Source organism: Humulus lupulus, chromosome 9 (genome assembly GCF_963169125.1).
Source record: "Humulus lupulus chromosome 9, drHumLupu1.1, whole genome shotgun sequence".
Classification (NCBI taxonomy): Eukaryota; Viridiplantae; Streptophyta; class Magnoliopsida; order Rosales; family Cannabaceae; genus Humulus; species Humulus lupulus.
The window spans coordinates 25,060,717-25,079,704 of NC_084801.1; the positions used below are offsets into that span (position 1 = coordinate 25,060,717).

General features: G+C 39.8%; 1 protein-coding gene and 1 non-coding gene across 2 annotated transcripts; one reads left to right on the forward strand and one right to left on the reverse strand.

Annotated features, from left to right (window-relative positions):
• Positions 1-10,820: 10,820 nt before the first annotated feature.
• Positions 10,821-10,927, reverse strand: LOC133803009 (small nucleolar RNA R71). Its single transcript, XR_009877746.1, has one exon. It is a non-coding gene; the product is annotated as a small nucleolar RNA R71 (small nucleolar RNA).
• A 193-nt stretch (positions 10,928-11,120) lies between these two features.
• Positions 11,121-12,995, forward strand: LOC133799531 (uncharacterized). The gene is made up of 3 exons (XM_062237540.1): positions 11,121-11,573; positions 11,712-12,314; positions 12,498-12,995. Exons 1-3 carry the CDS (start codon positions 11,121-11,123, stop codon positions 12,993-12,995), a joined length of 1,554 nt encoding a protein of 517 aa, XP_062093524.1.
• Positions 12,996-18,988: the final 5,993 nt, after the last annotated feature.

An 18,988-nucleotide genomic window follows, 5' to 3' on the forward strand; every position in this document is an offset into this window, starting at 1 on the left:
TCTTGATTCTCCTTCATGTCAACTACAGGCTCTGAAGCTGGTTCAGAGACCCCTCCTCCAACTGCGCCTCCTGCCACAACCACCATGCTTGATTCTTTTGTCACTTTGGCTCAAGCTCTCAATCATACACTGCCAGTCAAATTAGATCATATGAATTTTTTGCTATGGAAGACTCAAATGGAAAATGTTATATATGCAAATGGTATTGATGATTACATAGAAGGTACTTGTGTTGCCCCATCTCAATTTCTTCCTGGTACTCAGACTTTGAATCCTGATTTTGTGCAATGGCGTCGCAAGGATCGACTTATTCTTTCCTGGATATTTTCGTCTCTTACTCCTGAGATAATGTCCCAGATAGTTGGTCATACTACTTCCTGCTCTGCTCGGGGTGCTCTTCAACGTGTTTTTGCAGGAGCTTCAAAGGCTCGGATCACGCAACTTCGTCTTCAACTACAGACGGTCAAGAAAGCTAATCTCTCTATGATGGATTATGTTCTTCGTGTGAAAAGTTATGTGGATTGTCTCACTGCCATCTCTGAAAAAGTCTCAGAACAAGATCACATTTTGTATCTTCTTGGAGGTCTTAGCTCTAAATATAATTCATTTGTAGTTTCTGTCACATCTACTGCTAACTCCACCACCCTTGAAGATGTTATTAGTCTTCTTCTAGCTCATGAGCATCGCCTTCAGCAACAACAAACTACAGATGAAGGTATTAACATTCAAGCTAATGTTGCATCACGACAGCCTTTTCGGAGTTCCAATCGCTCCCAATATAATTCCAACAGTAGGGATTTTCGTTCTTCCACACGTTTCAATGATCGATCTATTGACTCTCGTCCATCATCTACATCCCGTTCCATTGATCATGGCTCCAAACCTCAATGTCAACTATGTGGACGTGTTGGTCATGTGGCACTTCAATGCTATCACCCTTTTGATCCATCTCTGCAATATAATTCCTCTACTACTCCACATGCTATGGTTGCTGCCTCTACACAATCCCAAGACGATGCTTGGATTCTTGACTCAAGCACCTCTCACCATTTGACCTCAAGCACCTCTAATCTTGATAATCCCTCTTCTTACATAGGTGATGATAAGGTCACTATAGGTAATGGTCATCAACTTTTAATTTCTACTGTTGGTTCTACTCACATTCCTTGTCATTACTATGTTCTCACATTGAACCATGTCTTTCATGTTCCTTCAAAACTATTGAGTGTATCTCAGTTATGTTCTGACAATAATGTTTCTGTTGAATTTTTCTCAAATTCTTTTCATGTTAAGGATCTTATTTCGAAGAAGGTTCTACATCTCGGTCATCTACATAAAGGATAGTATCATCTTCAAGCAGCCTCAGCTCTTCCTACTGCCCAAAATTGCTTTCTTTCTCACTCTAATGCTTCCCCAAATCAAGATTTTTCTGCTTTCCCTTCTACTAAAACTAATTCTATAGCAGCCATTTGGCATGCCCGATTGGGTCATGTCCATAGTACTATTGTCAATTCTATTCTACATAAATGTAATATCAACTCCACATATAATAAAGATTCAATTTGTTCTGCTTGTTAATTTGGCAAAAGCCATAAACTTCCTTTTTCACAATCTACATTTAAGGCCACTAAGCCGCTTGAATTGATTTACTTAGATATATGGGGTCCTTCTCCCTATTTAGCTGTTGATGGCTCTTGCTTTTTCATACTTTTTGTTGATGATTTCTCTAGATTTGTTTGGTTATATCCTCTTCACACAAAAGGACAAGCTCTAACTGTTTTTTAAGCAATTTAAAACATTGGTTGAGAATCAGTTTTCCACTTCTATAAAATATTTTCAAGCTGATGATGGTGGTGAATACCGTCCATTTAATGCTTTTCTTACTTCTTGTGGCATCTCTATTCGAAAGCCTTGTCCGTATACTTCAGCTCAGAATGGTAGAATTGAGCGCAAACATAGACCTATTGTTGAGGTTGGTTTGTCTATGCTTGCTCATGCTTCTCTTTCTTTACATTTTTGGCTCTTTGCTTTGAGAGCTACTGTTTATATCATAAATAGGTTACTAACTCCAGTCCTTCATTCTAAATCCCCTTATGAACTATTATATAAACGCAGTCCTGACTATGCACTTTTTCGAACATTTGGCTGCTTATGTTTTCCATACCTCCGCCCATATAATAAACATAAAATGGATTTTCGTTCCTCATAAAGGTTATATGTGTCTTGATTTACTTTCTCATCGTATGTATATAACTCGCCATGTTATTTTTGATGAATCAAGTTTTCCTTATGCTTCTTCTGCTGCCTCTATTTCTACTCCTCCACAGAATACCACTCTCACTCCAGCTATTATTCATTTTTCTTCATCTATTTCCAATACTTCTTCCTCTCTTCTTCCCTCCAACATGCATCTTTCTTCATCTCTTCCTCCTCTGTCCACACCACCCTCCGTCTCTCCACATCCCGAACCAACATCATCTATTTCTGAAAGTAATGCTTTTACTAATTCTAACTCATCACCTCCGTCTAGTGAGGATGGCTTGATTTTTGATGTGGTTTTGCAGGCTTCTAATACAACTCCAAGTACAACTACGAATGTACATCCTATGGTTACAAGATCAAAGTCTGGGATTTACAAGCCAAAGGTTCTTCTATCTACACTTTCTCTAGATACGTCTGAACCTACTTCATACAAACAAGCCTTAAACCATCAATCTTGGACATCTGCTATGCAACGTGAACTTGATGCTCTTCACAAGAATAAAACTTGGTCTCTTGTTCCTTTACCATCTTCGGCCAAAGTCATTGGTTCTCGTTGGATTTTCAAGCTGAAATATAAACCAGATGGCACAGTAGACAGGTTTAAAGCAAGGCTTGTTGCCCAAGGATTTAATCAAACTTATGGTCTTGATTATTTTGAAACCTTTCGTCCAGTTGTTAAGATTCCTACTGTTAGAATTGTCCTCTCACTTGCTCTATCTAAAGGTTGGCCTATTAGACAACTGGATGTACACAATGCTTTCTTAAATGGTGATCTTACTGAACATGTCTACATGTCCCAGCCCCCTGGTTTTGTTGATAAAAATCATCCCAAGTATGTTTGCAAGCTTGCTAAGGCTCTATATGGCCTCAAACAAGCTCCACGTGCTTGGTTTACCAAGTTAAGTTCGGCCTTACTTAAATGGGGATTTATTTGTTCTAAAGCTGATAACTCAATGTTTGTTTACACCTTTGCTGCCACAGTGCTGATTATTCTTGTATATGTTGACGACATTTTAGTCACAGGCAGCTCCCCTCATCATGTCCAAACATTTATTCAGTCACTTAATGCTCAGTTTGCTCTTCGATACCTTGGCCATATCTCTTATTTTGTTGGAATTGAAGTTCATTCCTTCTCGGGTCAGCTCCATCTGTCTCAAAATAAATACATCAGAGATTTATTACTTCGTGCTGGGCTGTTTGACACTAAACCTGTGGCTACACCGAGCACTCTAGCTAAACCATTGTCCAAGTTTGATGGAAAACCTCTTTCATATCCAACCATGTATAGAAGCATTGTGGGTGCTTTGCAGAATGCCACTCTTACTCGCCCTGAGATCTCCTTTGCCATGAACAAAGCTTGCCAATTTATGCAAGCTCTAACTGACACACATTGGCTGGCTGTAAAGCATATATTACATTATTTAAGAGGCACTTTAAATCATTGCCTGAACTTTCATCCTTCTCCTTTGCTCCTCTCAGCTTTCACAGATGCCAATTGGGCTGCCTCACCTGATGATCGATGCAGTGCTGGGGGTTGTTGTATATTTTTAGGAGATAATCTAGTTTCCTGATCCTCTTGCAAGCAAAAAGTTGTCTCACGCAGCAGTACGGAATCCGAATATCGTGCTTTAGCTAGTGTTGCCGCTGAACTTGCTTGGTTTCGTTCTCTCTTCAGCGAACTTGGTATCTCTCTTCAATCCATTCCAGTTGTGTGGTGTGACAATATTAGCACCACTCATTTGGTAGTCAATCCGATGTTCCATGCTCGTACTAAACACATCGAAATTGACTTTCATTTCATTAGAGATATGGTCCTCCGCAAGGAACTTCTCGTCAAGTATATCCCCACTGATGATCAAGTAGCTAACATCTTCACCAAGCATCTTCCTTCTCAGCGTTTTCTCCATCTAAAAGGAAAACTCACTGTTCTTCCAAGGCCGTTTCATTTGAGGGGCGATGAAGACAGATGTATTAAGTAGTTAGCTTACTTATTTCTTGTTAGTAGTTAGTTATACAATCTGTTTTATTCTGTTTAGTTTTTGTTAAAGTCTTTTGTAACTATTTTACTCAAGTGTAATGACTATATATAATAAGACTTACTGTGACTTAGAGCCACAGAGCTTTAATCACATTTCTTCAATTACTTTCAGAGAGTAATGCAGGTTTGTAGTTCACGGTATAAAAAGTTTTACTCGTAGAATTTATACATGAAGTTGTGAATGTCGAAAATGGCACAATACCATGTTGTTAACTGAGATATAGTAATGTCCTTGACTTATTTGCAATTACAGTAGCAAAGGTTCAGTACATGACTATAATATAATGCTTCTTCCTTTTCATAGAAAAAGATATAAAACAAGCTAGTTCTCCATGAAATCCACGCATAAAACCCATTTTTATTTTTCCTAGCTAAAATTTTCTACAAATATCACATCATACTACTTCCGGAAGAGGTGGAATACTTTGTTCACTTCTGAAGAAGTTGTTAGGATCGACCATATTCTTCACGTGAACCAGTCTTTTAAAGCTACTATTGAAGTACTTTGTACCCAACACTTGCTACTTCAAAGCTTGTCTTTCCCATTCTATTTGTCCCCAAATCAAGGTCTCTAAGTTCACATAAGCAGCCCTATGTGAGTTTGAAACATAAGGCCACATGTACCTATAGAGCATCCTAATCCATCTTACATATTTGTTCGACAACTTAGTTCCATCCTCATTCCACTTCACTAAGTACTGTATATTATACATATTTCCTTCTTTTGAGGGAATGGAGATTCTGATTTTGATTCTATATTATACAAACTAATATTCTTCCAAAAACCATTTCCAAATCCCTCTCAATCCAAATTCTAGTATAGGTTTTTTCACAAAGTTAGATTTTCCCTTAAAAAGCTCTTGTAATTAGTGGTTGACCTTTTTGGTACCCAGCAAAGTATACATGTCTGACTAGATCAAGCACATCCTAATACAATCTTTGCTAGTAAGCCTAATTCTAGAAACTTCTCATTCATCAATGGAATCAATTTATCCATTCTTCCAAGAATCAGTGAGTTTAAAGAAGCTTGAATTGTTTTCTAATTCCCATTCCCTGCATATATTTTGGGTATGGTGAAAAGATCATTAGGCAATTGGTCCACAATGGATTGCCACCTAGAGCCAAGCCATGTGGCACCCTGTGAGAGAGTTTTGGAAACTGTAAAGCCATGTGTGTTGTGTTGCTCCTTTGGCACACCCACATGGGCCATTTTGTATATGAGCATGCATTGGTGCTTGATCACTAGTTAAGCCTTGCACCAAGAAATCTCATGGGGGTAGGGTAGTGGCTGTGTTGTAATAATGTATATGTCTCCCTGATAAAAATAAAAGATGTTCCTGGGAACATATTATATCTAGGAATGTTTCTTAGGGGGAGGTGACCTGCTGACTTAGTGAAGTACCATAGCCACCAGCAGATAGTGACTCAAGCTGTGTACTCCCTTGCCCTATCAATGTCTTATATTAATAAAATGATATTTATAATACTTGTCTGTGTATGTTGTTGGGGGAGAGTGAGAATACACCATCACAATATTATGAAACTACACACAAGTGTCATTGACGAAGATCAACAAAAGATTGAGTTAGAGGATACAAACCCTAGTTTGTAGAACAAACTTCTTGGATCTTCTTGAGAACTTCAAATCCTAAGAAAAATGCCACCTTGAACTTCTTCAAAAAAACACAACCCAAGCTTATACATGAGGAGTGTCGCTGTCCAAATTCTCTATTTCCTAGCCCTTACTGGATGCTTGAGACCTTTTTAAGAAGACATAACTTCTTTGAAAGTTTTGGGATCATTCTCTAATTGAAGTACTATTGGATATTTCCAAGTGACTTCTTCATTATTCCCTTTTACAATGTATAGTGTCTCTATTTGAGAACACTTTTCACTTGATCCCAAATCTTTGAACCTTTGACTCCTTTTAGGCAATAGAGGTTGCTCACTAACCATTTTATGAGTCTCTTCTTGAGACTCTCTATTTTGAGTTGGTTCGATTAACTTGTTGTCATCACATGACATGTTCTCAAAGAACTCATCCTCTCTTGATTTAATTATCACATTAGACTCTAAGTCTAATAATCTCTAAGTTTTTCTGTTTGAGAAATAGCCCACAAATGCACATCTTATAGCCCTTGTACCTAACTTGATCATTTTAGGATCCGTGTTCTTGCAATAAGCAAGACACCCCCACAATTTAAGATAACCAATATTTGGTTTCTTTCATTTCCATAACTCATATAGAGACTTTTTTTTCTTCACGGGAATACGATTCAGAAAATGGCATGCGGATAGCAAGGCTTCACCCCACAAATTAAAACTCAATTTTGAATGCAATATCATAACATTAATCATCTCAAGAAATGTTTAATTTTTCCTATTCGCTATACCATTTTGTTGTGGAGTGTATGGGGTGGTACATTCATGTATTATTCTATACTCTTCACAAAACAAGTTGAAATCACTTGAAAAGTATTCACCACCCCTCTCACTTCTAAGTACTTTTATTTTCCTTTCTAATTGATTTTCAACTTCCACTTTATATGCTTTAAACACATTAAATGATTCATATTTGTTCTTAAGCAAATATACATATGTAAACCTAGAGCAATCATCTATGAAAGTAATAAAATATCTACTTCCTCCTCAAGTCAATATTCCATTTAGTTCATATAAATAACTATGTATCAAATCTAACAATTTATAATTTCTATAAACACTAGGAAAATGTTTCTTTACCATTTTAGATTTAACACATAGTTCACATTTATAATGCTCAACATTATCACAATTAATCAATTGACATTTAATTTCCATTTTAATTGTGCTAAATCCTATATATGCAAGTCTAACATGCCACAAAGTAGTCAGTCATATAACAAGAAGAGTTGGAAGATTTATTGTTCAAATTATCAATGGAGGTACAAAGTTTGAACATGCCATCACAAGCATATCACTTCCCCACAAATACATTTCCTTTAGACAATGTAAGCTTGCCAGAATCTATCATAACCCTGATTCCTAGTTTACCAAGCAAATTGTCACTCACAAGGTTTCTACTCATTTCTGGTACATACAAAACATTAGTGAGTAGAACCTTCTTGTCAGATGTGAAGAATAAGTCAATAGTTCTCTTTCCTCCAACCTTGGATCTTTTATCATTGCCCATTAACCTCAATTAGTGTTTCCACTAGCTCTTCTTCGGTTGAGTTGACTCTTGCTTCATTATTGTGGTTCCTCTTGAACCTACAATCTTTTGCAAAATGGTCATTCTTGCCACATTCAAAGCAAGGTCCTTAGGAACTCTTGACTTGACCTTCATTCTTCTTAGGCCCTAAGGGTTTTTGACCCTTGCCTTTATTCTTGCTATTTCCGTTGCCTTTGTTGGGAGGATTAGCGACCACATTGGCCATAGAAGTCTTTTCATTAAACTCTTCCATGTCCTTATCTCTTGAACGAGATTCCTCCTCAATTCTCAAATGTTTGAGAATTTCCTCCAAGGAAAATCTCCTCATTCTTGTGGAGGATTTTCTTCCTATAGCTCTTTTGAGATTGAGGCAACTTCGCTATAATGGCACCAACAAGGAATTGCTCTAGTAATACAATATTATGGGTAGATAGCTTATTCACAATAATTTATAATTCATGGATTTGGGAAAGAAGGGGTTTCATATCATACAGCTTAAATTCCATGTATTGAGTAATAAGGAATTTCTTTGTACCTTATTTTTCTACTTTGTACTTTTTCTCCAAAGCTTCCCCTATCTCCTTAGCGGTCTTTGTATTGGTGCAGAGATCATATAACTAGTCCGATAGCACATTGAGAATGTGACCCCTACATATCAATTCATCGTATTCATGTTTATTCCTTTGTTTACTTCTTGAGTGTCATCATTCTTAGCGGGATTTATAGCATTTAGATCTCTATCCAAGACATAGAACACTTTGAGAGTGGTTAAAAAATATATAATCTTGTCTTGCCAATGAATAAAGTTAGTCCCATCAAATCTATCCAATCTAACGAAACCTTGATTCATGAATTTCAAGGCCGAAATCGAAGAGGATTCTTCCACGATGATGTATCTCAGAAAATAGAGAATTTGAATGTTGGGAGAGAGTGAGATTACACCACCACAATATTATAAATCTACATATAAATTTCCTTTGACAGAGACCAACAAAATATTGGGTTAAAGGATGAAAATCCTAGTTTGTAGACCAAACCTCTTAGATCTTCTTAAGAACTTCAAATCCTTGCTAGAGAAAAACCTTGAACTTCTTCCTCTACAAAACACAACTGAGGCTTATACACGAGGAGTATTGCCATCTAAATTCTCTATTTTCTAGCCTTTAATGGATGCTTGAGGCATTTCTAAGAGGAAATGAGGATTAGTATTGAACAAGCCATCAAATTCACAAAGACAAACATTTTCTTTATGAATTTCTTGGAGAAAACTTGAGATCTTGAAAGCTAGAGAGAGATTTGAGAGAGTGATTGATGAGTCAGTTTTTAGCATAGTTTTTAACATGTGTTTAGGGTAAGTTTGAGTCATTTTGGTGGAATGTTATACGGTATTATGATTGCTTTGGTATGTTTGCAGAAAATAGAATAAGGAAACGTGAAGTTGGGGAAATGAATGAAAAATCAGCACAATTTGGGAAATTTATGCTAAAAGTTGACAAGAAGACAGTTGAGGATTCATTTGCAGAGAGAATTATTCACTTTGGAGTTTTGGAATAAGTTTTTGGGGTCAATATGAAGGGCTGCGGTGCTTACATGAAGAGCTGCAGCGCAAGGAAAAAGCAGAGAGAGCCATTTTCTGGGATTTTCAAGGGTCGCGGCGCTTGCTGAAGTCAGAGAGCTTATTGCGCAAATTGAGAGAGGCGCGCCGCGGCGCTTAAATGCCAGGGCCACGACGCGTGTATTTTTTTCGTGGCTATCAGAAGGGTAAAATCGTCATTTACTTGGGCAAAAACATTTTAGGGTTTCTATTTAAATACGTTTTTAAGAGTTAATTAGGGGATTTTCATTAATTTTTGATGTGGAGAAATGATTAGAGACTTGGGAGAACATTGAAGATCTGAGAGTTTGATTTCTTGATCTCTTCTTTATTTCTCTATTCTTGAGTTTATGTTTATATTTAATTTGATTGATTCCATTATGTTTGTTTTGAACTAATCTTGTTATTAGGGTGTTAGTGGATTCTTCTTGAAGCTTTTGATTTCTTAATGCAATTTTTCTGAATTTCTTTCTCCTGCTGTGGATTATTTATCTTATGCTTAATGCTTGTGAATGTTTGATCACCATCTACATGTTTATATGATTTTAACCCATGCTCTGAAAAGACAAGGCTAATTATGCTATAGGTAGATAATCACAATTTTATATTAGACGAAAGTACTTCTATGAATTGTGTAGTTTAGGGATTAGGTGTTTAAAGCCTGCAATATATTGATTTACCATAGAGATGTAGGAAATAATATATTGTAGAGAATTATAGATCTTAGCAAGACTATAATATATAATTATAATCTGCTATCACAATAGAATTAAGAAATATTGAGAATTGGTTAAAAATCATAAGTGGATGGTTGATGAAACTAAAGCCCTAACTTTTACATCCATTGAATTAAATCAAATTTTTATCTCTGAATTTCTCTAGTGCTTAATAGTTTCCTTAATTTTTAGTAATAATTATTTTACACATAATTCTGAAATTATTATTTAAATCAATTAGAATTAGAAGTTAGTTATTGGTAATTAATATCAGTCTTCGTGGGATCGACACTTCACTTATCGAATATTACTTGATTTGACCACGTATACTTGCGTGTTAATTTTAAAGAGATCAAGTTTTTGGCGCCGTTACCGGGGACTGTTTTTTATTAATATCAATAAAGTTAATTTTTGTTCTAATTTGATTTTTTTTTTAACATTTATTCGGATCAAGGTTTATTGTGTTCCAGGAATTTTTGGTATATGCGAAGCAATAGAAAAAAGGAGATTATACCAATAGATCGGGAAATTGAAAGAACGCGCAGACAGAACCAGAAAATAAAAAGGAAATTGGAATTTACCATGGCTGACAATTTGGGAATTGGTGCTAATAATGGTCAAGGGGCTGTAGAAATTCCAAGGGAGCAAGGAACAAGAACTTTGAGAGATTATGTACTTCCTACTGTTACAGGAGTGCATTCATGCATCAGACCTCCAACAATTGTTGCCAACAATTTTGAGATTAAGCTTGCAATCCTTCAGATGGTTCAGTCAACTGTTCAGTTTGGAGGTATGCCAACGGATGACCTCAATTTACACATAGCTAATTTTCTGGAGTTATGTGCAACATTCAAGATGAATGGGGTGAGTGATGATGCTATAAGACTGAGGTTATTCCCCTTTTCACTGAGGAATAGGGCGAAGAGTTGGCTGATATCTTTACAGGCAAATTCTATCACTACGTGGGAGGAGTTAGCCCAGAAATTCCTTGCCAAATTCTTTCCTCCAGCAAAGGCTGCAAAGTTAAGGGGCGAGATTAATAACTTTTATCAGTTGGATGGAGAGTCACTGTATGATTCTTGGGAGCGCTTTAAGGAGTTGTTAAGGAAGTGTCCACACCATGGAATAGAAAAGTGGATGCTGATGCATAATTTTTATAATGGGTTGAATGGAACGACTAGAACAATTATAGATGCTGCAGCGGGAGCTGCCTTTATAAGTAAAAGTGCTAATGAGGCATATGAGCTATTAGAGGAGATGGCCATGAATAATTATCAATGGACAACTGAAAGGGGACAATCAAAGAAGGTGGCTGGAATGATGGAATTGGATGTTACATCCATGCTTACAGCTCAAGTAGCAGCCTTGACAAAGCAATTACAAAAGACTACACTCCCATCTCAAGCTATGCAAGTTCAAAACCTTTGTGAAGTGTGTGGTACAAACCATCCACCCAACCAATGCCTTGCTATAGATATGAATAACATGCCCATGGAAGAAGTACAAGCTATAGGAAATTACCAAAGACAGCCTAATAATCCCAATTCCATGACCTATACCCCAGCTTGGAAGAACCATCCAAATTTTTCTTGGTCTAACAACCAAAACACTCTCCAACCTTATCTTCCACCTCAGCCACCATATCAACCTACCCAAAATAGGCCACCTAATCCACAGCAATATGCACACCAAAATCCTCCACCTGGCTATTATCAACCACAAAATAGACCACCTCACCAAATGCAAATGAAACCAGCTGAAACCCAACCTGATGTACTTAACCAATTCATGACTGAAACCAGGGCATCTATAAGAAGTTTGGAGACTCAAATAGGGCAATTGGCTACTTTAATGACTAATAGAGCTCAAGGAAATTTGCCTAGCACTACAGAAGTTAATCCTAAAGAACAGTGCCAAGCTATTAGTTTAAGGAGTGGAACGAGATATGAAGGGCTAAAGAAGAATCAGTCAGAAGAAGAAGAAAATAAGTTGAATGATGAAAATGTTACTGAAGACCTTAAGAAAGAAGAGGAGACCCCACCTGTGAATATTGAGCATCATGTTAGAATTCCATATCAACAAAGACTTCGTAAGCATAATTTAGATAAACAGTTTGCAAAGTTTTTAGTGGTGTTCAAGAAGCTACATATAAATATACCATTTGCAGAAGCATTAGAACAGATGCTCAGCTATGTAAAGTTTATGAAGGAGATTCTCTCTAATAAGAGAAAGATGGGTGACTACGAAACAATGGCGTTAACAGAAGAATGTAGTGCGATTTTGCAAAGGAAGCTTCCTCAAAAGTTACGAGATCCGGGGAGTTTTACTATTCCATGCACGACTGGGGAGTTTGAATGTAAGCATGCACTTTGTGATTTGGGGGCGAGTATTAATTTAATGCCTTTGTCAGTATTCCGTAGACTTGGTTTGGGGAAAGCTAGGCCAACCGCAGTAACATTGCAGCTGGCTGATAGATCTGTGAAGCATCCACGTGGTATTATAGAAGATGTATTGGTAAAGGTGGATAACTTTATATTTCCAGCTGATTTTATAGTTCTTGATATGGAGGAGGATGAGAATGTTCCTATTATTTTGGGGAGACCATTCTTAGTAACTGGGCAAGCATTGATAGATGTGCAAAAAGGAGAGTAAAAGCTGAGAGTTCAAGGGGAAGAAGTAGTATTTAATGTGTTTAAGGCTATGACTTATCCTAAAGCAAGTGATAGTTGTTTCTCAGTTGATGTGGTCAAAGAAGTAGTAGGAACAAAAAAATTAAGTGAGGATCCTCTTGAATTAAGTCTTACAGTTGATGATGTATATGGTGAGGAACATGAAGAAGCGATGAGTTATTTGAAGTGGATAAAATCAGCTGAGTCATGGAAGCATAAGAAGTTTGAAGAATTCGGTGAAGGACCAGAAAGACCATTACCATCGATTCTGAAGCCACCTGTTTTAGAATTGAAAGTTTTACCGGACCATCTCTGTTATGCTTATCTTGGGGAAAAAGAGACTCTTCCAGTTATAGTTTCATCATTTATTTCAGAAGTAGAGGAGGAGAAGTTGTTGAGGGTGTCAAGAGCTCATAAAACTGCTATAGGGTGGACTCTGGCTGATATAAGAGGAATTAGCTCATCGACAGTTATGCATAGAATTCTTATGGAAGATGAGGCAAGACCGACTATTGATGCTCAATGAAGACTTAATCCAACAATGAAAGAAGTGGTGAGGAAAGAGTTTTTGAAATGGTTAGATGCTGGAGTGATTTACCCTATCTCTGATAGCGCTTGGGTGAGTCCAGTACAAGTAGTACCTAAAAAGAGGGGTATGACTGTGGTGAAGAATGAAAGTAATGAACTGATTCCAACTAGGACTGTGACGGGTTGGAGGATATGTATAGATTATCGAAATTTGAATAAGGAAACTAGGAAAGATAATTTTTCTTTGCCTTTTATTGATCAAATGTTGGATAGGGTGGCGGGGCATAACTACTATTGTTTTCTAAACGGGTACTCAGGCTATCATCACATTGTAATTGCACCGGAGGATCAAGAGAAGACGACGTTTACATGTCCTTATGGGACTTTTGCTTTTAGAAGGATGCCATTCGGGTTATGTAATGCACCAGCCACGTTTCAATGGTGTATGATGGCAATATTTTCTGACATGGTTGAGAAGGGGATTGAAATTTTTATGGATGATTTTTCAGTTTATGGGTCCTCTTTTGACACATGTTTGACTAATTTGGAGTTGGTGTTGAGGAGGTGTGAAGAGTCGCATTTGGTGCTTAATTGGGAAAAGTGCCACTTTATGGTAAATGAAGGAATTGTATTGGGGCACAAGATTTTTAAGAAAGGCATTGAAGTGGATAGGGCAAAAATTTCAACGATAGAGAATTTTCCACTACCAGTTTTAGTAAAAGGAGTACGGAGTTTCTTAGGTCATGCGGGATTTTATAGGAGGTTTATCAAAGATTTTTCCAAAGTTTCGAAGCCACTGTCCACTTTGTTAATTAATGGGGTTACGTTTGATTTTGATGAGAAGTGTCAACAAGCTTTTAGGATACTTAAGGAGAAATTGATCTCGACACCTATAGTTGTTGCGCCTCAATGGGATTTGCCATTTGAACTGATGTGTGACGCCAGTGATTTTGCGATTGGGGTAGTGTTGGGACAAAGAGTTGACAAGGTATTCAGAATGATTTATTATGCAAGTCGTAACTTGAATGATGCTCAAATAAATTACGCAACTACAGAAAAGGAGCTATTGGCCATAGTGTTTGCTTTTGATAAATTTAGGCCATACTTGATTGGGAAAAAGGTGGTTGTTTACACAGATCATTCGGCGATAAAGTATCTTATGGCTAAGAAATATTCCAAGCCTCGTCTTATTCGGTGGATTTTGTTATTACAAGAATTTGATGTGGAAATTAAGGATAAGAAAGGTACTGAGAATTTGGTGGCTGATCATTTGTCTCAATTGGAGGTTGATGAAGATTCCCTTGATAAAGAAGTTCAGATTAATGATGCTTTTCCTGATGAGCAGCTGTTCGAAGTAAGTGTTTGGAAGGATGTTCCATGGTTTGGAGACTATGTTAATTATTTGGCTGCTAAAGTTATACCTCCTGAGATGACAAGGAAACAATTAAAGAAATTTTATTCGGAGGTGAAGCATTATTATTGGGAGGAGCCTATTCTGTATAAACATTGCCCTGATCAAGTTATTCGAAGATGTGTGCCCGAAGAGGAGATGTTTTCAATCTTAAATCATTATCATAGTTTGCATTCGGTGGTCGTTTTGGCAGAACAAGAACAACAGCGAAGGTTTTGCAAAGTGGGTTTTACTGGCCTACATTATTTAAAGATGCTAATGATTTTGTCAAACGCTGTGATCGTTGTCAACAGACTGGGACTATATCAAGAAGAGATCAAATGTTGATGACTGGTATTTTGGAAGTTGAGCTATTTGACGTATGGGGGATAGACTTTATGGGACCTTTCCCATCATCGTATAATAATAAATATGTTTTTCTTGCGGTAGATTATGTTTCTAAATGGGTAGAAGCCGCAGCAACACCTACTTGTGATGGGAAGGAAGTACTTAAATTCCTTCATAAAAGTATCTTTATTCGATTCGGCACCCCCAGAGCAATTATTAGTGATTGGGGAAGACATTTTTGCAACAAGTGGTTCACTGCTCTTTGTGCTCGCTATGGTGTCCATCATCGAAAGGCGTTATTCTATCACCCAATTGCTAATGGCCAAGCTGAAGTGTTGAATATGGAAATAAAAGGTATCTTGGAAAAGACAGTAAATACTTCGAGGAAGGATTAGTCGAAGAAGCTCGATGATTCACTGTGGGTGTATCGCACTGCATTCAAAACTCTGATTGGTATGTCACCCTATCGATTGGTGTTTGGTAAGGCTTGTCATCTACCAGTGGAAATGGAGCATATAGCATATTGGGCTGTGAAAAAGTTAAATGTTGATCTCTTCATGGCTGGGCAGAATAGGCTTATGGAGTTAAATGAGCTTGAAGAATTCCGAAATGAAGCTTGTTGACGGTGAGAACTCGTCAACTAAGTTAAGTCAGAAAAATTGCAAAGTAAAGATTACCAAAAGAAAAGCTTTAGGAATCTAAGTATCAACTTCCAAGAACAATTGCAGAGGAACAATGGTGAAATTAATTTTCATTCACTATGGTGCACTTGCTACAGTAAATTTTCCAACCTCCTTCCAAATGGAAGTGGAGTTTATTTTATAGTGGGCTCTAATGGCCCCTGATACATTGTGGTCCATGGGACCAATCTGTGCACAAGTACACTATAAAGAGGGTGGTATCAAATGTAGTGGTGTCGGCCCTGGTACACGGTCAGAGTTCATTGGAGCACCTCAGCTTTTGTGCCTGGTCATGACTCCACCACTCGCCTTGTACGGGTGTCAGAGACGTGGTGGTGGTGCAGCCACTCCTCGTACTATTCCCAACCGCCACTATTTTTCGGGTACAGGTGTCAGGCCTGTCCCATGATCCTTGCAGGCATATACGTACCCCTTTAGAGGTACCTTGTTCGTATTCTTTTTGTCTCTTGTGGGCCACCTCTAACACTGGCATCAAGCACGCGGGGCCTTTGGACGAGACCCATTGGGGCGAGGTTGCCATATACACGTAGCCCTTTGGATGAGGCTCTCACGAGATGCCTCTCGCGAGGCGAGGCATCTAGGAGGCATGCCACACGCGAGGCGCTCTTGGTGAGGCGCGGCTGCTGGGAGCGCCAAGATGTTGCACGCGAGACGGTGCGCGCGGCCTAGGCATGGCCGAGCCATGGCCTCGTGGGTTATACGAGCTCCCCACAAGATGCCGAGATGGTGGCACGGCCTCGCGTGGGCGTGCTGTGAGCGAGGCGGTGCCTCGCGCCTGGGCATGGGCGAGGGCCTCGCATGGCCTCGTGTGGTCGAGACGAGACATGAGATGGTGACGTGCGGACATGGCCTCGCATTGGCGTGCTGTGAGCGAGGCGGTGCCTCGCGCCTGGGCATGGGGAGGGCCTCGCATGGCCTCGCGTGGCCGAGACGAGACGCGAGATGGTGACGTGCGGACATGGCCTCGCATGGGCGTGCTGTGAGCGAGGCGGTGCCTCGCACCTGGGCATGGGCTAGGGCTTCGCACGGCCTCGCATGGCCGAGACAAGACGCGAGATGGTGATGTACAGACATGGCCTCACATGGGCGTGCTGAGAGCGAGGCGGGGCCTCGCACCTGGGCATGGCCGAGCGAGGCGGGGCCTCGCGCTTAGGCGTGTCCGAGTGAGGCGGTGGCGATGTGCGCACGCGAGGCAATCCACGCGGGGCGCTGGGTGCGCTGAGAGGTGGTGCGTGGCTGGGGCCTCACGAGACGCCATGCGCCATGAGGTGATGCGAGGCCGTTGCAAGAGGACGGTGGCCCGAGCGTCCCGCGGTTCAGACACTTATTTAGGCCTCTATGGGACCTTAGCGCGCGTCTTGGTTCTTTTACGGGCGTGGAATATTGAGCATCCACACTTGCCCCCCAGACTAGGAGAGGACCTTTAGGTGCTCTTGTAGAATTTTCTCCTTGATTCTTATAAATAGGCCCTCATGCAAGGCTTATTATTTTCACCTTACTTCATTGGCTTGGTGGTTTTGAGAATCTTTCCTCTTTCAAGAGGTAAGGGGTTCAATCCCCCACATCCTCATTTTTGCCATAGTTTCCTTCATTTTATTTTTTCATTCCATCATTTTTTTTTTTTTTACATATGAGCTAATTTTTTTTTTGGTATGTCTATTTGGAGGCTAACACATCCTTTTTGTCTATTTTTGCAGACGCGTATTTTCGACCATTTGGTGCTTTTGGCCCTCGACCTCCTTTTGACCTCGACAGCACCCCATTTCACCTACTTCAGGTATATTTTCTTTTTCCCTCACGTTCATTGGGTCCAAATTAGCATTACTCAGGATGGGGTACCTTGGCCTGAGCTTGCAGTGAGTTTGCCCATTTGCATGCCCCTCTTTTTTGTACCCCATAGCGAATCATCTAGGGCGTTTGCATCTAGAGGTTCTAAGCCCATTCCTTTGTGTTTTGTAGCCATCCCCTCATTTACACGCGAACCCCTTTTTGCTTTTGGGACGAGGCCTCATGGCTAGTGATGGTCCGTTCGACACAACTCCGGGGGTTGAGTTTATTGACCTGTCCTCAGACTATGACTCCTTAAGGCAGGCCCGTATCTGCCATCTTGAGCACATGGTTGAACTTAGGCGTAAAATTTGGGTGGTGGAAAGCGAAATTGACTCGGTGTCGAGAGGAGACGGAGCACCTTTCCCCCCAGACCTTAGTGACCATGTAGCGAGCCTTAGGGTGACCCTTTTAGAGTTGAACAGGGAGTTAGAGTTTATGGAGGTACTCCTTCCGCCTGAGCCCTCCAGCCCATTGTAATGCCCTACTACCTTAGAGCCGTTACTAAGTGAGTTTAAAATGGAAATTGTGCAACTAACTGACTCTACGAGGTTTCTAAAACCAAAAGTGTGACTTGATCAGAAGTTAAGGCTGTAGTTTTTGAAAATGTTTAGTTTCATTGAAAACATTAAGTCTCAAACATCCGGGATCCCAAAATAAGGTTTACAAAATATTTACAACTCAAAAATAGATTTACACTTGATTAACTATCAAAAGAATAGGTTAATACAACCATATACAAAATGCCCCTAACCAAAGCAGTCGGGCAGGCCGAACATGTACGCGCCGTCCCCACACTCTCCATACTCATGGCCGGTTGACTGACTCCTTGCTTTTACCTACCACACAGAGCACCCGTGAGCCGAAGCCCAGCAAGAAAACTCATACAGTATATAACATATGCATAGAATATAGCTGACATATAATCCACTGATAAATAGGAAAACCATCAGACTGAACAAGCACGGCCATGCCGCCCCAGAGGCCTTACCAAAGCCTGGGGTCTCGGTCCTTACTGTAAGGATAACTCATGTATCCACTGGGTCCCACCCTGGCTATAAGCACTCCATGTGCTAAGTGTTACTTCCGGCCCCTAGGCCGTTCTCGACCTTCACCGCTCTCGGCCTTAGCCGTTCATTTCATTATAATCACACATATAGTACATTTCGAAATAATCATTCAAACATATAATAATTCATTTAAAGTTATACATTCGCACGTAATACAATCTAGGGCCATGCCCTGTAATAACACTGTGGGCCCATGCCCTGTTCTCGGGTGTTACTGTTTTCTTACCTTTCAATTCGATAGCCTTGATCTCCTGACTCCTCGAGCACGATCCTACTCGAGCCCTAGCGCTTACCTAAGAAAAATCCATAAGTCAAAGTCATTACCAAACCTCAAGTCCAAAACCTAGCCTCGGGACTAATCCCGAGCCCCCGGGAAGTCCTAGATCCCTAAAACAAAGTGGTGGAATCGAGCCCCGAACCCTAGGTCAAAATCCCTCAACAAAAGCCCAAAAACCCTTTTCTGTGAACAGTGCAGCGCTACAGCGCTCTTAAGAGGGTGCTGTAGCGCTACAAGAAGAACAACACATCCCCAGAAACAGGGCCTAGCGCTACAGCGCCCAATGACTAGCGCTGTAGCGCTAGTTGCAGGCAGGCCACACCCAGAAATCGTTTCCTGCGATTTCCTTCAACCATTCCAACCCCAAACTTGTCCAAA